Source organism: Leptidea sinapis, chromosome 33 (assembly GCF_905404315.1).
Source record: "Leptidea sinapis chromosome 33, ilLepSina1.1, whole genome shotgun sequence".
Classification (NCBI taxonomy): Eukaryota; Metazoa; Arthropoda; class Insecta; order Lepidoptera; family Pieridae; genus Leptidea; species Leptidea sinapis.
The window spans coordinates 8,124,283-8,148,042 of NC_066297.1; the positions used below are offsets into that span (position 1 = coordinate 8,124,283).

The 23,760-nt window shown below is 38.4% G+C and overlaps 1 protein-coding gene across 2 annotated transcripts in view; it reads right to left on the bottom strand.

Annotated features, from left to right (window-relative positions):
• Positions 1 to 23,760, bottom strand: part of LOC126974695 (histone-lysine N-methyltransferase eggless) — a 71,632-nt gene that overhangs the window by 18,977 nt on the left and 28,895 nt on the right. For both annotated transcript variants that reach the window (XM_050822266.1, XM_050822267.1), the window contains 17 exons: positions 22,130 to 22,196; positions 21,309 to 21,502; positions 19,780 to 19,934; positions 17,093 to 17,208; positions 16,198 to 16,337; positions 14,622 to 14,657; positions 12,809 to 12,976; positions 11,424 to 11,541; positions 10,016 to 10,118; positions 8,172 to 8,371; positions 7,861 to 8,048; positions 6,705 to 6,785; positions 5,532 to 5,654; positions 4,390 to 4,535; positions 2,863 to 3,058; positions 1,239 to 1,406; positions 200 to 333 (listed from right to left, as the gene is read on the bottom strand). In XM_050822266.1, coding sequence (XP_050678223.1) covers positions 200 to 333; positions 1,239 to 1,406; positions 2,863 to 3,058; positions 4,390 to 4,535; positions 5,532 to 5,654; positions 6,705 to 6,785; positions 7,861 to 8,048; positions 8,172 to 8,371; positions 10,016 to 10,118; positions 11,424 to 11,541; positions 12,809 to 12,976; positions 14,622 to 14,657; positions 16,198 to 16,337; positions 17,093 to 17,208; positions 19,780 to 19,934; positions 21,309 to 21,502; positions 22,130 to 22,196 — 2,333 coding nt within the window. The remainder of the gene's footprint in view (positions 1 to 199; positions 334 to 1,238; positions 1,407 to 2,862; positions 3,059 to 4,389; positions 4,536 to 5,531; positions 5,655 to 6,704; positions 6,786 to 7,860; positions 8,049 to 8,171; positions 8,372 to 10,015; positions 10,119 to 11,423; positions 11,542 to 12,808; positions 12,977 to 14,621; positions 14,658 to 16,197; positions 16,338 to 17,092; positions 17,209 to 19,779; positions 19,935 to 21,308; positions 21,503 to 22,129; positions 22,197 to 23,760) is intronic.

Sequence of the window (23,760 nt, forward strand, 5' to 3'; positions counted from 1 at the left end):
GTGCGTCCGTGCAGAATGGGATATCGCTATGCCAACGGCTGACACGCTTACCCTGCATGTTTTAGTATGACAACTCTCTCTGTTATCCCTACTTAAACATTTTATTGAGATAAAACCTTTAGTTCCGAATGCATCGGGCAACTACTAGTCTTAAATAAAAATATATTTGAATTTGAACAAAGCAATACAATTGGGTTACCTTGAGTTACATTCGTATATTCCCGAAGGCAGCGGCTCCAGGAGTCGCTTATAGTTGTATCCTATATCTCCGTCTAACCCGATAGTTCGCGCTCCTTCTAGCGTGAGCTTCCAGCACGCGCACTTTGATTTATCCTGCACGAAACAAAGTAATGTTTTAAAGTTGGCTAAGCGTATGCTAAGCCGCAAGTGACATTATCACGCAGGCAGGATAGAGCCGATTTTGTGACGCAGGCACATACTTATTTCATCATCACCCTCATTTCCAGACAAAAGCCTTCCACAAAGATCGCTCCTGCGCTGTTCATCCAAACAAATCCGGCGATTTTGATCAGATCTCCGGTCAACCTTGTGGGGGCCTATCTACAATTCGTCTTACGGTACGTGGTCGCCATTCGAGGACTTTACTACCCCAACGGCCAACTCTAAGTTTAGCTCTCCCCATTGCCCTCATTGCACTTTTTTTATTCATCGGAAAACTAACAACCACACACTATTATATAAAGTACTTAGGGAGGGCGGATTCGACCAAAATGGAGTAAGTTTTTACTTGCGAGTAGCTACTGTTATCCTTAGATAAAAGCTAATATTGAATTTTACCAACCACTAACCTAAGATAGTATTTTACGCAAATGTTGTGTAATAAGGGGTATTAAAACACGAATGTGGGTCTATCCGATAATAGTATCACATGAGTGATTTAATACCTAATTATACACAGGTGCATACAAGACTTTATCAACCCAATAATAACCATTACATCATCCAGACGAGTGTTGTAATGAAATTCAGTACAACATTACAACACTCGTTTGGATTATGTAGTTATTAGGACATTGGGTGTTTTAATATAGGCAATAAGCTAACTGTTTTAGAATCTTTAATAGAATATAACGCGAGGATAAATATTAAAACACACAAACATAGAATTACACTTGCCAGAGCAAATAAACAAGCTGTCAAATGTCAAATGTTGACATTTGACATTTCACTCTATTATCCTACATAATTGAATTGTTATGTGTTGTAATGATAGTTACCAGGCAATCATCGTCGCAGTCACATCCGCACAGGAAGTCCGGGTCGACGTTGAGCGGCACGCCCGTGGTCGGCGTCCGCTCCGTGTTGTACGAACAGAACTCCGGCAGCGACTCGTCGTAGTAGTTCACGCACGGAACCGGCACGTTCTCCTTGCCGTGCGACAGGTCCTGCCACAGACCACCACACTCACATAACCAACTAGTATACCGTCAGGAAGAGATTGTTAGTTATTCCTATTGTATTATGTCCTATGGTCTCTGCAAAAGAGAGCTGTTCGTGCTTGGTTATAAACAGTCTCTCAAAGAAAAATTTAAAGAAATAAATATTATGACTGTTCATTGTCGGTACATTTATATACGTTCACAAAAATCGTCACCTTTTTGCTCTTAATAGTGATTTTCTAATATAAAACTAGAAATAAGGCATTGCTTGTAACTAATTCTAGTAGGCTTCATAAGATACATAGTAGCTTTAAGGGTATATGTATACACTTTCATAATACAGTCCCAGCCACTGTTCAGACATTATCTATAAATAAATTTAAATGTTTTATAAAAAAAACGGCTCTGTCGTAAATCCTATTACTCCACAGCTGAATATCTATGTGATCGGACAGCCTGGGACTAGATTATGATTAATTTATAGCGATAGAAATAACTGTACAATATTGTATATTTTTATTGAAAAGAGCGCAAAGAATACTGGGAGAGTTTCTTGCGCCGCTTCTTCTCTCTCAGAGCGCCATTTGTTTCCGAAGCGGTAATAGTATCTAGTATATCAGAAAAGACATCGAAAAGAATTCTAAAAGAATCAATATTGAGAAAATAAATGCCTTTTATTGCTATGGGGCAACGCTACCGATATCAATACCATCTTTATGCTGCAGAAGAGGGCGCTATTTATAACCTAGGTCCTAAAGAATCATTGAGAGCTAAATTTTAAAATACACGTCACCTACATGCTTATAGCTGTATATCTGTAGCTATACCGCTGACGTATAGTGCAACATTAGTGCTGAGTATATCTTATAAGTGAAATTGAATTGATTTAATGAAAAGTTCAATGTATATACGGAACTGACATAGATACGGAGCGACTAGTATACTTTAGTTATTTCCATAGTATTATGTCCTATGGTATATTGCTATGGGGCAACGCTACAATATTTGTGCTGCAGAAGAGGGCTATTCGCGCTATTTATAACCTAAGTCCTAAAGAATCATTGAGAGGAAAAATTTTCTTTTCTAGAAACTATCATAACAATAATGTTGAATACTAATACAATGTTATACTGCCTCCTACTCGGCTAAGTCGAGTTAGTAAGTCTCTTGTGGTTACGTTGCATATGATTTTACAAGATCCCAGAAAATATTCAAAAGGATATACACTCAGGATTCCAGAAAAACCAAAAAAATTCTGAGCGGCATTACAATTGCGCTCGTCACCTTGGGACATAAGATGTCAAGTCTCATTTGCCCATTAATTTCACTAGTTACGGCGCCCATCAGACCGAAACATAATAATGCTGACACATTATTACTTCGCGGCAGAAAAAGACACCGTTGTGGTACCCATAATCTAGCCGGCATCCTGTGTTAAGGAGCCTCCCACTGGTAAACCAACCTTCTTCGAGATTATGCACTTGTTGATAACAAACTCTGCCAGGCAGTGCGTGCTGGCGTTGAAGTCGAACAGGTCGACGCCCATGTCGGACCCGATGAGTCGCAAGTACTGGTGTAGTTCGCCCACGTTGCGTACGCGGCGCCCGCACGGCGTGCAATACAGCACCTCCTTGCGGCCCTTCCACCGCACTATTTGTCTGAAAAAATACAATAAACAATTAGACTCAAAATCACACTCAAACATTGTCTGAAGCAAAACTCTGCCTACTCGTCTATTAGGTACAGTTTTGACCGCGCTTTGAGTACAACGCCACGCAGTGTACAGTGAAAAACTGTCCAAATAACTTCTTCTTAGTGGTTACACTCTTGACAGAGCGGTCGTTGTCATCAGAAAGGGAAATCTTTTGGGACGGAATGATGATGTAAATGGCTCCACGAGAATTCGCCACTTTTCCCTGCTGGCCTACAGTCTGGTGCACTCGTTCCAAATAACAGCATATCCAAACTTAAAACAGATGGAGTATAATTATCGAACTTGACGTTTTTAATCATTTTTCTAAATAATTACATTTCAATTGCTAAAACAAAATACATGACGTCTCTTTCGCTTTAAGCTTTGTCATACAAAGAATTTTGAACATTTCTGCCACGAAATAAGGTGTTAATTTGAATGAATGTTTTAATATAATCTGTTTAAGTAAATGTATACGCTCGGACATTTTTGACAACCTTCTAATAGGCGATTGGGAGTAAACAAGTTTAAAGTAGGTCAATGCATTTTGTTTTTTTATTAATATATAACGGGTATTAGATAAATTACATGATAAACAAATGTAATTTGTATAGTAAAAAAATTGTTCGGTACGAAACGCCATTTTCATACTTTGTAGAAGAATATAATATATAATAATGTGTTTAAGATATTTACCTATTACATAATACCAATTGCTCTTTGAATTCTGACCCTCCCAATACTCATTGACATTTACATCAAATAAATATGCGTAAACCACAGCTAATCAAACTAAATTAGTTCATATATCCGCGAAGAGATGGCAGTAGCTGTCTGACATCTGCTATAAGGCTGAAATATGCAATGTACTTTTCCTTAAAGGCCGGCAACGCTCTTGTGATTCCTCTGGTGTTGCAAGAGAATGTGAGCGGCGGTGATCACTTAACACCAGGTGACCCGTACGCTCGTTTGTCCTCCTATTCCATAAAAAAAAACTTAGGACTTTGTCTGAGACTTTACCAACGTAAATCTTAGCCGAGTGTGATAAAACGCGAACTTTTCTTTTGCATCGGGCTGTCTTAGCTTCAGCTGTCAAATGACTATCAAAACGAAAACAAAGACTATGCTAAGCTTCCACTCAGCTAAGAGTCTGAGGATTATCTAAGGACGCTCTACAAGGCGGGGAGCCTTGCAACAGTAAAATGATAATACTTTCACAACAGTCTTTCACTTCATACGACTTTGAAGTTTTCTTAAATAAATCTAGTACCAAATATTAGCATAATGAGTTAATACCTCTCCCACCCGCTCAGCAGCGGTTTGGCGAGCGGATTGTATGTTCTCAGTTCGTATAGCGATAGCACATCAGTCCGTTTGCATCGCGGACCGCACATGTGAGGAACCATTTTGTGTGGCTTCACCGCATTTTTCGGCGTATAGTACTGCAAGAAACAATTTTAATAACACGTTTTTTTATTTACTTTATACGCCTAGATAGAAGGTGACAGGAGTGAACTCGTCGAAAAAAAATTGCGGCGAACTGTTAGCCTCTATTTTCAGCAGTGCACGTATACTAAAACAAAGTGACTAATACGTTTAAAAACATGAAGCAGAGTCTCTGGTAACAGGATCATCCTGTCACCACAAGTAGAACCCAGTCACGAGCATGGCCCAGCCATCGTCTCCCTCGACCATATTTTAAGGAAGGGAACGACTCAACCCACGTCGCCGCCCCAAGCAGTGAAAACCTTAATTTGATAACAAAAAAGAATGTTTTTCTATAATATATCGGGCTAATTTCTCGGGATCGAAAACTGTGCGACTATTTTGAGTGTGGGTGTATTTTCTATGATTAACGCGAGTGTTCTACCCATTTAAATAAAACAATTTTTAAAGGATTAAAACGCGTGTCTGAAGAAGAAGACACTGTAATATCTGTCTACAGCAAATACCACCTCCGAGGCAAGGAATGGCGCTAAACGTCATAATGACAACTATGACATATACTTTGTCGACTCCTGTCAACCGCAGTCCCCCCGAAAACGTGCTCCGAAAAGGTAACCTTTACGCAAAATCTAATGTTAAAACACAAATTCAAATATTTTTATTCAAAATAGGATTTAAAATCACTTATTGAACGTCAAAATCTACCACACATTCAAAAGAGACTGCCTCAGACCTGAGAAGAATGGGCGCAAGAAACTCAGCGGGCTTTTTTCTTTTTTTAATATAAAATATGGATTACAATTTAATATCGTACAATAAACATTTATAATTAAAGAGCCTGAGGGTGTTCGGTTTATTCCCAGTCCGTGGTGTCATTAAGAAAATCGTTTATGCTATAATAACCTTTCCCACACAAACGTTACCCACAGTCCCACAGTTACAATTTTAGTACTTTAAAAAGTGTTTTATTTAATTGTTATAACAATACTCACCACGACGCGGCTGGTGAAGTTCTCGAGTCGGACTGATGGTAGCTGCGGCTGTGGCGGTATCGGGTACAGGTTCATCGATACCGTCGATTTCTTGGCGACCGAGCGCTGTCTGCGGCCCTGTGTCTGCATTGCGGAAGTATGTCTTCATTATTATACTTACTTAGTGGTACGATTATGTATATATATATATACATATATGTATGTTCGTAATGGGGCTTTGACATGGGGAGAAAAACTGATAACAAACACCCAGCCCAGCTTTTAAATCATAAATATAATATTATCAAAGATAGACTGCGAAGAACCATGCATCATTATCCTCTTTATAATCGACTATACTATAGTAAACCATCTTTGTGAAAGAATCTTTAATATATTTCTTGAATTTATGCTTAGTGAGTCCTAGTATACTGTCTGGTATTATATTGTAATAGTTATTTATGCAACTGTTGTGTAATAAGGGGTATTAAAACACGAATGTGATAATAGTATCACATGAGTGTTTTAATACCTAATTATCAACAGTTGCATAAAAGACTTTATCTACACCCAGAATATGAATTCTCTTAAAGATTATGGAACAGTTAGCTTACTGCTAACATTAAAACTCCAGTCCTAGTAGTAACCCAATATCATTCATTACTGATTATATACAAATAAACTAAGTATTAATGAAACAATTATTTATTTTAGCAGTAATTTACATTTTGTATAGTGCAATACTTAAAATGCACTCGAATATAATGTTCTTTGGCAGCGTTTAAAATGATTCGCTCATTTTTTGTAAACAAAACACTAAAAATATCGAAGAAAAATGGCGGGGATTCGAATCACCTACTATTTTTCGGTGCGCGACGTTCTGGTAGTGTGGAACGCGCGTAAACGAAAATGTTATATTTTTGAAATTCATAAAGATACCAGGCATCGAGTATTGCTCGATGCCTGGAAAGTGGCTGTCTGTTGAAACTCTTTGCGCATGAAGGGATCGAAAAAAAACATAGGAGTGTTGTTATGAAATTCAGTGCAACATTACAACACTCGTTTGGATGATGTAATGGTTATTAGAACATTGGGTGTTTTAATGTTGGCAATAAGCTAACTGTTTCAGAATCTTTTATAGAGGATTTAAAGCACGGGTGTAGATAAAATTAATTAGCCAATTCGCCCACTTACCTCGACGTTTTGTTGTTGCGTCGCTTCGGATTTGTTTATTTGCTCATCAGTCCTGGTGTATTCCACGTACGGCATGTTGATCTGCAAAATCATTTGTATAATTTAAACCTATGAAGTGCGAGACAATCCTAAAAAATGCTATGTATACATTTTAAAACAGTTCTACAAAATAAACAAGAGATGGCGCTGTAACCGTATGTTAGAAATCGTAATTTTGTAATTCGCCATTTTGACTTTTAATTATTTCCTTTTTTTATTTATATATTTTAAGGGAACATACAGTCATATACAAATATTTATATCTGACCAGACCAAAATAGGCCCGTCACACAAATAACTATACGAAAATAGAAAAATGTTAGGTTAGAAAGTAAAGACAGTGTTTAGACAAATACACATATAACAGTGAACTAATCAAAATATAATTTTGCCAACTTCTCTCTTATATCTAATCAAGTTTTAATAAAATATATCTACGTCATAAAGAGTGTTATTGTAAGAGTTGCATAAAGGATTTACTAATGAGTTCCTAGCGTAATTAGTCTGAGAATATTTTAATAATAGAAAGATTTTTTTGAAAATGACGAGGGAGGCAATGGTAATACATACTTATCCCTCATTTTCTACCTACTGCGGGTTAATAAATACATCTCACTGTTAATGAGAGTGACGGAGTGACGGACGGATACTAATAAGGTTACCGCTTCAGTTTACGCTTTTGTCTATTGTCAGTAGATTTATATGAAACCTTTTTTTATGACAATAAGGAACGAACGTTCATTACAATGCAGTGCCACTCAGGATTCTTGAAAAACCTCAAAAATTCTGAGCGGCACTACAATTGCGCTCGTCACCTTGAGTCATAAAAAGTTAAGTCTCATTTGCCCAGTAATATCACTAGCTACGGCACCCTTCAGACCGAAACACAATAATGCTTACACATTACTACCTCACGGCAGAAATAAGCACCATTGTGGTTCCCATAATCGTGCCGGCATCCTGTGCAAAGAAACCTCCCACTGGTAAATCGTATCGACTGACAATAGAATGCAATAATTTACTTTTTGTCTTTGGTATTTTTGGTTGCAAATTTTGTTGCCATGCATTTTCAAAATAGGGTTATCTGTTGAGAGGGGATCAAAGGCAACAAACTTACCCTGGAATGAGCCTGAGCTTTAGGCATTGCTCTGTGCCTGGGCTTCTCAGCTGCTTGCAACTCTCGAAAGAGTGGGGCGAGTCTGGTGGAGCCTCTGTAGATCCACTCCAGCCTTCCCTTGTCGTTAGCAAACCGTATCTGAACCAGCGACGCGTCAACTTTCACCACGCGAGAAGTCCACCATTTGCCTATAATAATATAAATAATACTTTGAAATTAATTCACCCAAACAAGGCTTATACCTTGAGCTCCAGGAACTGTAAGTAGACCCAATTCTTGCCAGAAGTTGGTGATCAATGCAGGGTACTCACCATCCCATTCAGTCTCCAGCACCTGACCAGCGTGTAGCCTGACCATGGGCCGTTCAGGGTATGCCATCAGGTACTGCTTGACGAACTCCCGCGAGAGCTGGTGCATCTCCTCCCACACCAGGCTGGAGCACTGGCAGACCGGGCGGGTGTTAGCGTGCGAAGCATACTGCGCGTAGCCGTCGTCGAAGAATATCAGATATCTGGATGAAAGAGTAATAAAAATGATAGCGTATATCCTTAGATCATTTACACGTATACTTAGTTGTGAAAAGTCGACTGTGAACCTCTATTTTGAGCGACTCACGCACACTAACACAAAGTGACATGCAAATCGAGAGTGTAAGACGTAGCTTGTTTGTTGTAAACTTGTTTTAACCGGTTGTGTCTAGCAACAAGAAGCTCAATCTAGACGCATAAGTTTTCTAAGCATATACATATGCTTATTTTGTCAAAAAAATAATCTTTAGAGTTAGGCCTAAATAATTTCGGTGATAATATATTTTACACAAACAATGATACACACACATACACGCAAATTTATTTTATTTTTATTTTGTACTATTATAGGGGAAGAGACTGGACTTCACGACACAGGGAATCCTAGTGTGAGGCCAGAATACTTGTAAAATTTAAATTATTTACTTTAAACCAACGTACGAGTATACTTTGTAACAGATATTTTGTAAATCTATGTAACTAATATGGTACAGCAGTAAATTATTCTTATTCTAACTTTATAAAGTGCAATAACGAACTTCAATCTCCTCTTTCATCTCTCATTCTAGAACAAATGTTTATAAATTATTTCTTATCGAGTCCCTTAATTCAAAGTTTCATGGTTTTATCTTCGATAATTTCGAATTTCCATATAAACTGCCATCCCCTATTTCAAATCCTCCATTTATTTTTTTTTGCAATAAAACGTAGCCTATACTCTTTTTGAAGCTGTAGTCTATCTCTGTACTAAAAAAGTAGGGATTAGTTTGTAGGTACCACTCTCAAATTATTACTTTTAAATATTAGTATTTTTGACTAAAAATATATTTTAAACTATAGAAGCGTTCTTATTCTTTAACCATAATTAAAGTTTTTTATTCATTATTGTTTTAGGCAACTCTCTAATATTTTTTGGGAGGTGGTTAAAGACCTAAGTACACATAACAAAGCTATAATTCGATTATCTAAAATATAAAATTCTCGTGTCATGGTGTTAAACATTGAACTCCTTCGAAACGGTTTGACCGATTCACATGAAATTTTGAGTGCATATTGGGTAGGTCTGAGAATCAGACAACATCTATTTTTCATCCCCCTAAATGTGGTGGGGTGGTCCACGCCAATTTTTTTAATTTTTTTGAATTTTTTTTTGAATTTGTTTGATTATGAGTCGGCATTAAAAAATACATACAACTTCAAATTCACCCATCTACGATCAACAGTTACTTTTGTATCGCGATTTTAATATCGGAAATACAACGTTTTCTGGGTCAGCTAGCTATAATATATAGTTAGTTTACCACTCTCAAATAATTACTTTTAAATATTAGTATTTTCGCCTAAAGAACTCTTTTAAACTATATAGCTTCCTTGTGCGATGTTTCCGGGACAATACGACATGGGTACTTTCAAAAAAAGCGCGTACACCTTCCTAAAAGGCCAAAGCCCGCAACGCTTCTATGAATCCTCTGGTGTTGCAAGAGATTGTGAACGGCGGTGAACACTTATTTTTTGGAAGGTGGTTAAAGATCTTAATAAAGACATTTGCGTTATTTTGATGAAGCGCTGTTCATGAGTACAAGAATGTCATCAAAATTCGAGCTGGATCTCTTTAAAAATAAACTCACCTATAATTATTGACCGGATTCGGGACTTCGGCCACAACACCAGAATAAAAACTCTCTTTCTTATCAATGTTCGAATCTTGGAACAGTGCAATAACTCGCATACCTGAAAATATTTATTTACGAAGTACACTTCTGCTCTCAGTAGTACTATTACTATTAATAATAATAAAATTTATTACCTTGAATTAAATTTAAATGTACAAAATAAACTTAGTATAAACATATATTAGGACAAAGGGGAGTAGGAATGGAATGAGACACTCGGATCTTCTCGTCCCAAATACCACAGTGTCTGAAGACGAAGGTTTTTAACCAGTTTATGTTGCCAGTGATGACTTATGGTACGCAGACGTGGTCGCTAGCTATGGGCCTTATGAGAAAGCTCATGGTCGCTCAGAGGGCAATAGAGAGGGCTATGCTCGGAGTTTCCCTGCGAGATAGAATTGAGGAGATCCGTAGGAGAACCAATTACACCGACATAGCCCAAATGATAGCGAAACTGAAGTGGTAGTGGGCAGGGAGCATAGTACGACGGACAGGCTAAGCTAATGCTGCTTGAAATAATATTTTCATAAAGCGCTGGTTTTCAGCCGTCCCCATATCCCTAAGGTGTTAGGTGTCATAAGAGAGGGCAAACTATTACAATGCAGATGAAGAATTGAAACTTTTTTTTAAAATGTATCAATCAACCATTGTGAGTGTGTGTGTTGTATAAGTATATGAGTGTGTTGTATTGTAGTGTGTGGTACCTTACCACTAATGACTAATTTATAATTGCATTTTGAGTTCACCGCAGCTGCGAACTGAGTTTTTATAATGGGGCCTGCTAAAGTAACAATTTCTTTAAAACGTGTTAACAATGTAACACTTCTGTACTACTCCTCTTTATTCTGTGGTATAACCGTGCGCGTGGAAACAGAATCTCTGTGAATGTCATAAGCAAGCAGTTTGTAAACCGCGATGTGTGACGTCACTAAAATTTTTTATATGGAAAAAGGAGGACAAAAGAGTGTACGGGTCACCTGGTGTTAAGTGATCACCGCCGCCCAAATTCTCTTGCATCACCAAAGGAATCACAGGAGCGTTTTGTGGTACGTGGTGGAAGACAGCTCCTTGAAAAGCGCACAATGGAGGACCGCCACACATCCAGATGGTGGGTATGATAGCCTAATTTGTGGCGTGTCGTGCGAAGGTGGAATTCAGCGGTAGGAATCAGGTGAAACAGCTCTTCGGAACAATCCCCGTGATAAATGCGATAGAAGACGCCGTTCACAGAGCACTGGGTCCCCGACAATTCAAGCTGCTCCGATTTATCCCGGGGTCTAGGGCAGCCTAGATGGCGTCCTGTCACCATTTCAACCCGCGGGGATTACAATAGAAATAGATTGATCAATGAGTTTTCTCTTACCAATAGTCATTCTCGCGTTGGCGGGCTCCGCGTACGCCATACTTCTCGCCGAAATAACTTTGTACTGGTTCTTCGCCTTCCCCTCATACCTCACTTTACACGAGGTAAACAACGAACCCTGAAATAAAATCGACAGTATGTTATATGACTACGCAAATTAAATTTGAAAGACAAATTTTTTAATGAATGATGCGGTACCCCAACCCACGACCTCTCGCGTTCCGTGCGAGCGCTCTTCCAACTGAGCCAACTGTTCAGAGTGACGTATCGTTGATAAATCTCGTATGCTTTGTTGGGCCACTTTTAAGCTGTTTTTTACACTTTAAAACATAACAAAATTGTTTATATTACATGATATTTATTTATTCTACGTTAGCGCGGTGTTATGAGAACGATACGACATCAATACTTTGAAAAAACGCCTAAAGGCCGGGAACGCTAAATATATTCTGGTTTTGCAAAACCTAGTTTTTTCAACCCTCAAAAATGATATCAAACACTCGCAAACACACACAAATACTGAGCATTATACGCACAAGGCAGTCGCTCTGGTAAAACGTATTCTTGACGGCGTAATCCATGATTACAATAATTTTTTATCACTGACTTCAAAACTGTGCATAAAAGGGATAAAACACACTTGATTGCGGTTTACGTATTTTTTTATGAGAAAAAGTCACGAGACATTACAATGCAGCACTGCTCAAGACTCTTGAAAATCCCAAATATTCTGAGCGGCACTACAATTGCGCTCGTCACCTTGAGACATAAGATGTTAAGTCTCATTTGCCCAGTAATTTTACTAGCTACGGCGTCCTTCAGACCGAAACATTTGTTCGGTCATTTTGCCATCTACAACTGCGGTACTGACTGCTTTCTTGTATTCTTGTACCACGAAACACGCAACGACAACTATCGTCGTCCAACTGACGCCATTACTGCGTACGAGTGATAGGGACAGAGATAATAATCGCTCACTATCACAATGTAACTTGTAACCGTCCACTTGTTTACATTCTTTATCTCTTCTCGCTGGCCTTAGTATAGTTAATAAGCCTTAATAAATAACACTTAAATGTGTTACAAATATTAAAACCCAATACCATATTCTACTTTAATTCCATAGACAATGTGGTTTCTCTCTAATCTACCTCCTGACAACTTCACCTATTCTTTGTTCAGTATATTGTCCATCGATTATTAACGTGTTTAATACAAACGAAAAGCAAGCCAGTTGATCTTCAACAGTTGACCAGTGTGGTTGCCTTCAAATACCATATTCGTGCATTGCATTCAAATATTAAGTGGAGTAATAGTAAATTCTAATAAAGCGTTTATTGTGAAGAAGACGTTTTATACTACGACCTAAAAATTGGTGTACTTACCGAAGTGTTCAATATTTCGATTATCCTTGCCTTGCACCAGGTCCCAAACAGGTTCCTCATGGCGTACACTTGCATGCCCACCCGGAGTTCTGGCTTCACTACGTCTCCCGGGGGCGGAAGGTCAGCCGGGGCCATTTCCGCTGATAGCTTCACCACTGATATATCTCTCTGTAATTATTTCTTAATGACAAGATATGACGAGACGAGCAAAACCTGATGTACGATTCTTGAGTAACTTAAATATTTAGCGGCACTCGTCACATTTTAAAACAAAAAATAAAGGTTAGGAAGGCCGTACATGAGTAAGATGTTACTACCATGGGCGTACGTAATCAATTCCGGGATATTGCATAAAAAATTGATTGAAAGGTAAGGTAATGCAAAACTATTGAAGTTAGGAGAGTATAGGGCAGAATGGGAAGAGAGTTTATCCAAGTATAACACACAAACAAAGAAAATAAAGGTAGGGTAGACTAGGGCTTCCAATCCCGCAATACCAAAATCTCGGTATTGCGGTATTGGAAACATAAAAAAATATAAATATTATTTTTAATACCTCAAGTTATTAACTGTTTCGGTTTTTCGTGAAGTTTATTGATACCGTCCACAAGTGTGGAAGCAGAAAGGGCATTTTCTGCTGCAGGCTATATTGCGTCTAAAATACGCAGTAGTTTGACATGTGTTAACTGCTCAAACATTTTCGGTTAAGATTAAAAGCTAACAAACTTAATAATCAAGTAATAATTTATCAGTTTAAAATGTGTTTTTTTGTTTATTTTTATTATTTTTTATTTATATATATAGTTATGATATGCTTTTTATTCAGAATTTGTTATTATTCTTTTGTGAAACAAAACAGTATAATTTCATTGATCTCATTTTAATAGTAATATGCACCTACGTAAATAAATGTGGAGTTGATAAATTCATTGTTTTAAAATGTACATATTTTCAATATCCGGATTGAAAATTCGTAGTCCCGCAAATTCCGAAATTGAATACAGGCCGCGGGATTGGAAGCCCTAGGGTAGACTCTCAAGTTCCAACTTAGATAAAGATATTGAAGCAGAGAAAAGAAGAGGGCCAGCGAAATATGTGCCACTAAAAGACATTAGAACAGATAGAGACATGGAGAGGATGGCAAACATCGCTGCAAATTACCAAATTGTAAAGTGGCTCTGTGCTATGCCAAAGAAAGAAACTGAATTGGAACCTGTATTTAAAAAAGAATATGTAAGAATAACAATGTCCTTCCCCACTTTGTTTTAAAAAAAAAATAGGAATTATTTTATGCTCTAACGTAGGGTTGTTGCCATTTAACAACATTTTATTTGTCACACAAATAAATGTAAATTCTGATTATATTCTTTTCCTTTATCCGAACTATCATTAGCATCAAAACGACGTTATATTTTTTCTTTCAAATCAAATCTCGTACGGATCGTTTGCAGGCTTTACGTATTTAGACTAGGGCTAGGTTCTGAGCAAAACAGGCGATTCTAAAATAATTGTAGCTCCCGGAAAGGAAGCTGGTGATGCACGTATATACACATTTTTGAGAAGGTGATGTATTTTTTTACAGATCAAAAGTATTTCATTAATGAAGAATCACGGAAAGATTAAAATTAACAACAACGTTCACAGTTTTAAGCACAGGCAGCAACCCTGAATAAAGACTTGTATACTAAACACAGCGAAGAAACTGACGTTGCTTTTGTATATACACGAGCAGTTTGCTTGGAAGTTTTAAAACATCAAAAGCCTTTTGTTACTAAGAAATCAAAGATAGAGTTAAAATTAACATATTACTTACATCATCATCATCTTTTACCGCACTCACAAGTTCAGCCTGAAAACATAATACAGATTAAAAGATTATTTATTTCGCTTAAAACTATCATTATTCGGCTATCATATAATTGTACAGTAATATAATTTCACGTGAAGTAACTCGAAAACCTCTCAGCTTAAACAAATACGTGTAAAACCACGATTACTACAATTCTAAACAAAACTCCCGTTAATGCGGTGTCGATACTGATCAGATACAACTAAAACAATTCAGTCGAAAATGCCAATGAGGGTAGTTAAAAAAAACTGTTCCTGTTCAGGGCTAAAAGCCAATAAAAACCATTTTTATGCTATCTAGAACAAACAGATTATAAATGAACCACTACAATGAATGTGTCGAAATAAATCCGTACCTATGAAGTCGGATAAAAAATAGGAGCTCTTAAGTCCAGTGATATTTTCGCATATATCTTGTAAGAAAGCAAATAGCAGTCACTTATAAGGTATAGAATACCTAAACAATGTTTTAAGGTTATTACGACCATTCTTCCAAACAAACGTAGTATGTCAATAATTACACATCTTATTATGGATATATCTGCCCAAAAAGAAATATTAAAATACCTTATAAATTTTTTCCTTAATAAATAAAAATCAATATTCTGACTTGAATATAGTAAATTGAGTTTTTTTTTTGTGTTAAAACCGCTTAGTATTGTCTTGGACCAATTCGATACGTGTTTCGCCTCAGGCATCAGACTCATTCCAGAACTCGGCGAGTCAACATCTCCTGAAGATGCCTGGCATAGAAGCGAAACATGTGTCGCATTAGTGGAATTGTTGGCGGAATTAACAGTATACAAATTTAATTTGCACCAAAATTTATGATCGATAGGTTCCGTAAGAGCACTTTTACTAATTGAGCCAGCCATCCGAGCGACGCATCGGTCGTAAATCCTGGAATGTCTGGTTCAACTCTAAGGTGTGGCTCTATCTACAGGATTCTTTTTACATTTGATAACCTGCTCAACCCCAATAATTACATATTAGATAGACAACTTGAGATGTCGCTCTTTCAAATCTAAACAATTTGTTATTTTAAAAGTGATACCCTTTACTTCTGGGATTAATTAAATACAAATTAAATGTGTATGTGAGCACTTGTTTGAATTAACAATCTATAAAAAATCATAACATTTGGATAGTTAGGGGGCGTCCATTAATTACTTAAAATGTTCTAGGGGGGAAGGGGATCAAGCTAAATCCTTTCAAATCTCACTTAAGGTGGAGGAGAGGCTTGCTAATATCATGTAATCTAGCAGAAACGAAGTAAATTTACGTGAAATATTATGTCCTGAATAAAATATGACCAAATCTGACACAACACGTTTTTAAGTAAACATCCCCTGTTTACTCGCCGAATTCTGAAACGAGACTGACATCAGGGGGTTGATATCCCCCTCAAAACGAGATCTGGAAAGGTCTTGAAACGTCGGGTTAACTAAAATAATAATAAAAATGTAACTTAAAATGTGTTTAATTTATGTACACATTTAACTCGCGTTTTATTAAAGAGAATATTAACGACATGGACTCACTGGAGGTCCGGTGACATCGACTATCTCAATGGGCGGCAGCTCCCTGATATTCGGCTGGAAGGTCGCGTAGAGGTCATTGCGAAGTTTATCCGTCGTCGCCTGACAGTCGACTATCATACTGTCTAGTATCTCGGTATTGACTGAAACAAAGTCAATAATATTTTTATACAAGTGTGATTGTCAGTCAAATTCTTTCCAGTGGCGTCGAATAGCTGAGAAGTAAAGGAAATAGAATTAACAATTATTGCCATTCACCCAAACGGTGTGAGTGTTGATTCCGCCGATATTTGTCTTCAAAAACTAAATAGTCTCGTGCCAGAGTTTGGCGAGTCAACATCTCCTGAGGATGCCTCGGAATTGACACTCAACAAAACTCACAACATTTGAATCATTTTGGATTTTAAATTAATTATAATGCGTACAACTTATACTCTTAACTTAACGGACAACCGCTATGGCGACCATAAGCAATATGTTATTTATAATCCCAATAGCGAGAGGATATCACATAAATATAACAATAGTTATTTTATAGGGGATATCACATAAAAATAACAATAATATTTTCGGCTTTTTAGACATTCTTCATTTGCGTGTGGTGCTCACCAGAATAGCTCCAACCCATCTCCTCCTCGCCCTCCTCATCGAGCGTGTCGTAAGAGGCGAGTCGGAAGAGGATGGGCAGCATCTTTCGAAAAGAGCACATCTACTTCCTGCGTTCGCCCGCCGGCCTGCCAAGCGTGGCGATAATGGCAAAATCTCCCAAAAACATGACAGACACATGAGGACCCACCGGGGTCTGGAGGCCACTCCAGACCCCGGTGGCTCCCACGGTAGCAGCTCTCTCTTCCCAGTGACCATTCAGACACACTGAACTCTTAAAAAGATTACTAACGTTCGAACTGCACTATCTCTTCTTTAAACTTCTCAGTAGCCGCAGCAACTCTTTCGTCCATATTGTATTTGTTCCAGGTGAAGTTAATTAGGTCTGCCAATTCTCTCTCCAGAATTCTGAAAGTTATTACAAGCTGATCACAAAAGGTTTTATAACATAAATGATAGAATATAGAATAAGTATGATTAGATCGCTATAATATGGTAACATAAAAAATAATCAATGGCAGAAAAGAAATAATAATAATTAAATCTTTTTTAAGAATAGCAACCAGAGCAGACACAAACGCCCACCATTTCGTGCCCTCGGCTGTTTATTACAACAAACATAATAAAACATAAAAGGAGAGGTTAGTTGAAAACTATTGACAGTGTTCAATAGTTTCTCCCTGAAAAATGCCCTCCCCCCTTTTCCCCCCTTCTTTTAATCATAGAGTTCCTAAAAAAGTCTAATAAAGATTAACCCTTTTTCATGGAAAAAGGAGACAAACGAGCGTACGGGTCACCTAATATTAGGTGATCACTGCCGGCCACAATCTTGCAACTTTTGGCAGTGTAAAAGACCCGTGGAGAGAACCGTGGGGTCTTGCTCCAAATATATGTAAATGGCTATATACAGCAGTTATTAGACCAATTATCACCTACGGAGCAATAGCTTGGTGGCCCAGGACAGAGCTAACGACCGTACAAACCAAGCTGCAGCGATTCCAATGGCTGGCCTGCACAGCCATAACTGGTTGCATACCCAATACAATACCCAAAACATCTTTCAAAATAATTACCGCATTCAACTGTTTGAAGTGGGAGCAGACCAGTCAGGAGTAAATGAACTTAGAATTTACACAGACAGTTCCAAAATGGCAGCCGGAACTGGAGCTGGAATCTACTCACAGGAACTGAATGCCTCTATACCCTTAGGCACACACAGCTCCATATTCCAATGCGAATGCATAGCCATCAAGGATGGTGCAGACGCGATACTAAGAAGGAAAATACACGGATATTATATCCGTATTCTATCCGATAGTATGGCAGTACTGACTGCGCTGGGGAGCAACACCTATAACTCAGCGCTGATATACGAGTGTCACCGATCCTTAGAACGAGCTGCCTCTAACAACTGGGTAACTCTGCAATGGATCAAAGGACACAGCGGTTCGTTAGGGAACGATGCAGCGGATGAACTTGCAAGGCGGGGGTCGGAAACCCAAGTGGCTGGCCCAGGGCCAGTCCAGCAGCTACCCTTCAGCCAAATGCGGTCATGGATACGCTCTCTCACCAACAATCTACACAGAACCCGATGGACAAATGTATCAGGCTGTAGACAGTCGAAAGAGGCCTGCACTATCGCCCAAACTGACACGTCGACTTATAAGCCTAAACGGGTCACACATCACTGAACAAGCACCTTTTTACAATCGGTGTTACGGACATTCCTAGGTGCAGGGGCTGTCTAACCGAAGATGAAACGGTCACTCATGTAATCCTGGAATGTGCTGGGGTGGCCAACCAACGGGCAAAAACCTTAGTAAATATAAGGTCGCTCCAGGAATTCTGCGAACACCTCAGGAGTGTTCTGAACTTCTGGAAGGAGCTGGGCTGGTTGCAATGACTGGTCAATACTGCACGCAAAATGGACCCAACTAAGCGGTCTAATTGCAGAAACAGGAGCCCTTTACCAATTACCAATACCAATCTTCCAGCACCAGAGGAACCACAGGAGCGTTGCCCGCCTTTCAGGAGAGTGTACGCCCTTTTTTTACGACAACGATAAGACGTATCGTACCGGAAACACCGCACAAGGAAGCTCATTCCACAGCTTTGTAGTACGCGGAACAAAGTTCCTTGAAAACCGCACTTTACTATCGAAGTTAGTACTATTGTTCAAACAAATCTAAAATATTTTAACTACTATTAAAAGGGTTATCTATGCTCTATTCTTAGATCTTTGTACGTCTAGAAAGAATATAACAGCTGTGAAAACGTCGAAAAAATTAAGTTTGAAACTAACCTCTATTGCGAGCAATACACGGAAACCAACATAAAGTGACATACAAATCGTGAGTGTAAGGTATAAGGTGTATCTAAGGCTAATATAGGCGACTATAACTTATCTAAGGCTCTATTTAATTATGTTTTCAGTTGTCATCTCAACCAAACGTCAAAATGTACGCATAATTCGATTTCCCTAACGGCCGTTCCCAAAATACTATCTACAGGTAAGAAATAAATTACTACCTTCTACTGTCAGTAATTAGCTGTCAATAATCTGAAGCTAATAAATCGCAATATACACGATAAGTCATTCTTATCGCCTTATTTCGGGACGCGTGAATTGCAATTTCCATACAAACTTCTATCGTTGGTAAGCTATACGAGTATGTCCTCCTATTGACAGACAGCGTGTACGGATAAGTTGAGTTACCGTCTATAAGTTTGTTGGGACAGAAAATTCAACGATACTTATGATTTTTATCTCAAGTAGGCCACAACCGGAAATAGACTGAATATTGGGAACGGCCGTAAATCAATTATTCTGATCTGAACCGTCAGTTTGTATTACAGGAGTACGCAATTTAATTTTTGACATGAAGCCGCTCCAAGGCTTCTCCCGTTTTGTTACGAGAATAGAGCTACAGTTCGCTATGCCACAGAATGGAAGAGAAAAAAAGAGACAAAAGGACTCACTTGGCTCCATCGTCGCCAATAACTCCTTTATCCATTTCCTGCAGTTCCAGTTCACAATCGGAGTCCGAGTCGGATATCTCCACCAGGTCCTCACTCGTAGTATTCAGTTGGAGTGTTAGCAGGTCATCGAAATTACGAATACTCTCGATTAGTTGCTGTAAATCATGTTTCTTAACATTAACACAATGAAGAATATTACAAATAATAGAGTATGTTCAATTTAAAAAAAAATTGATAAACAAATTTTATTTGTATCAAAGTTAGGGATAAAGCGGGCATAAAGAGTAATAATTTATTTGAATTCGAAACCGTGCCTCTCGGGTAACGTCCAAGCGCTCTTACCAAGTAAGCCAAACGTCCGAGTGACGCATGTATCGTAAATCTTGGTATGTCTTGTTCAACTCTCAGGTTGTGGCTGCATCTACATGATTTACTTTACAGTTGATAACCTGCTCAACTCCAAAATTTGGATATATTAGGAAATTTACTGGAGATCTCACTCTTTCAAATCTAAACAATTTGTTATTTTTAAAATGATAACCCTCACTTCTGGGATTAATTACACAAATAAAAATTTAAAAACAAATTTCATGAACGATGCGGGACTCGAACCTGCGACCTCGTTCCGTGCGAACGCTCTTCCACTGAGCCAACCGTTCGAGTGACGTAAAGTTCATAAATGTTGATATGTCTTCATTACTCTCAGGTTGTGGCTTAAAAAACACGCTATTATATTTATATTATATATTATATATAGCAAGGCAAACTATAAAACTTCATAATATTTAAAAAACAAAATAAAACTGTAAGGTATTCGTTCTATAGATATAAAAAACCCTTATTTACAAGTGGTAAAATTCAAATAGCGTATACTGCGAGCATTGCTTCCAATACCTGTTGAGTGTCTATATGTCCTACGACATACAAACACGTAATTTTATTACCGTGGTCTTGGTGTTATCTGCGATCATATACCGCGAGCATTCATTACTACGTCACTTGTGTGTCCATAGATAAAATAGTCCTACACCTACCTCGTTTCATCGTTTGACGACATCGGCGCACGGCAAACACACGCAGTAGTATCGGTCCTTGTCACCGTGGTAGTAAGTAGTCGTGCTGTTATCCGCGATCATTTACCGCGAGCATTCATAACTACATCACTTGTGTGTGAATGGAAATAAGAGTGTTACACCTACCTCGTTCCTGCGTTTGACGACATCGGCGCACGGCAAACACACGCAGTAGTATCGGTCCTTGTCACCGTGGTAGTAAGTAGTCGTGCTGTTATCCGCGATCATATACCGCGAGCATTCATAACTACATCACTTGTGTGTGAATGGAAATAAGAGTGTTACACCTACCTCGTTCCTGCGTTTGACGACATCGGCGCACGGCAAACACACGCAGTAGTATCGGTCCTTGTCACCGTGGTAGTAAGTAGTCGTGCTGTTATCCGCGATCATATACCGCGAGCATTCATAACTACATCACTTGTGTGTGAATGGAAATAAGAGTGTTACACCTACCTCGTTTCTGCGTTTGACGACATCGGCGCAAGGCAAACACACGCAGTAGTATCGGTCCTTGTCACCGTGGTAGTACGTAGTCGTGCTATTATCCGCGATCACATACTGCGAGCATTCGTTATTGCAATTCTTATTCACACACTTGATCGTGTCTTGCTTTTCGATTTGCGTTTTTGTTTGCGTTGGGGGTATCTCTGTGAAATAAATTCAACTATTACTGTAAGATGTACATGGGACTCACTGGATGGTAGAAAAAATCAATTGTCTATCAATAGGCAATTATTAAATTCAAATTGGCTAAATGATGGAACGGTAAGAGGCGAATACTGCAGCGCGGAGCTGATTCCATCGAAAGTTAATAGCGAAATGTTTCATATTCATTATTTTTATAATAATGAGCACGAAACATATGATTTTCTCAGGGTTCCTGCAAAACCCAAAATTCCGAACCGCACTACAATTGCGCTCGTCACCTTGAGACATAAGATGTTAAATCTCATTTGCCCAGTAATTTTATTAGCTACGGCGTCCTTCAGAGCGAAACACAATAATGCTCATACATTACTGCTTCACGGCAGAAAAAGGCGCTGTTGTGGTATCCATCATCTAGCCGACATCTTGTCAATCTCAAAGAAGCCTTCCACTATTAAATATGCTAAGTCGTCTCTCGCGATACCCTTGGGCCTAGGAATTCTCTATTATTTTTTTATGAAAGCCCCGGGGAAGCACAGGGCAAAAAGTTCAGTGTAAAGTATTTGTTTTGAGATTGAATTTGTAATTCCAGATAAAAATGAAATAATAACTTTCTGTGATGCACTCACCAACGTCACAAGAGTTGTCATCTTCATCGGAATCCAGCGAGAATATTTCAGGCGCTGTCTGCTTTGTCTGAAATAACAAATTACTATTATTTTGTAACCCTTGGAAAACACGGAATAGTAAAAGGTATTTTCGGAGTCACTTGCACCCTATTACAAAAGGTGGTTATCCGTATTGTCCCAACTACATTGAATACACACCGTGAGAGGGAGAGAGTTGTTCACAAGTGTGCCCTGTGGGGGGGGGGGGGGGGTGTAGGACGTAATTTATGTATGGCCCCTAATCTAGATGTTACACATAACGATGCACGTCAATATGCTTACGAAGAGGTCCCCTAAGTAGACAAATAAACTACAATCTGAAATCAGAAAAAAGCACACACACACACACGCGCACACATACATCCACACAATCGCGCGCATGCGCACACACACGCACCACTGGAAAGTTTGATCTTCTATTGTAAATTTTAAATGTGTAATCCGCTTTTGGCCATATCATTAACTATGGTTTTCTATTTAATTCACTGTATCGCTGTAAGATTACCAAATGAATACATAAATAAAGAAACCCCTATATAGTTACATACTTTTAAACATTTAGTTTAATACAGTCCAGTAAACAACTAATAACTCAGGCGGAGATGAGTCATAACGCTCATATCATGGAATAAGCTTCCTTGTACGGTCCTTCCAGGAAGAAATGACATGAGTACCTTCAAAACAAGCGCGGACACTTTTCTCAGGGCCGGCAACAATTCTGTGATTCCTCTGGCGTTGCAAGATAATGTGGCCGGCGGTGATCACTTAACATCATGCTCGTTTGTGTCTTCCATAAACAAGCAACACATTATGGAGTATTGCTCAGGGGTGTGCATTTCTAGCAAGGTGGCGCTGTGTATCTAAGTAGTCGTAGTTGACCTTTGGAATATGCAAAGATTCCTTGCCGTATGTATATAGCGTAAGAGAAAATTTTATGAGTGGGTGTACAATAGAAGTTTGGTTATAAAATAATGGAACTAAATTAACCTTAACACTAGTGCTATATTTATTTAGGTTTATAACTAGGTAGGCACTGCCTAATTACCGATATGATATGCACGCCCCTGGTATTGCTGTCAACTCTGGTCTGGTGGAACCCGGTATCAGCTCAGACCATTTGACCGTATTAATAAAGTGAGAAGTAATAATGAAAAAACTGTATAAATATAAATAATTGTATATTGTATGCATCAACCATTAGAGCTTGAATTCATTGTTTTTGTAAGGATGCTTCGTGAACACGATGGTCGTGATTACTGTCACAATTAGTAATCGCATCCAACAAAAACAACTTTCTATAGGTACTAGGTAAAGCTTTCCATTATTAATATACAGGATGTCCCTAAGTTATGGGACATGAAGGGAAAGTACCTTAAATATCGAAGATAGGCTATTTTACTGAAAGAAGACTTTATGTTATTTTTAAAAGTTAGTAATTCTGCATTCAAAGATTTTCTAAAAATTACTTGCCTCGTCTGGGAATCGAAACGACTGAAATGTAAAAAAAAACACCCCTACTTTTATAATGCCAATCGAAAGAATGGCCAAAAACTAATAATTCTTCTTAAGTAACATAGTATTTTAAAAGAAAG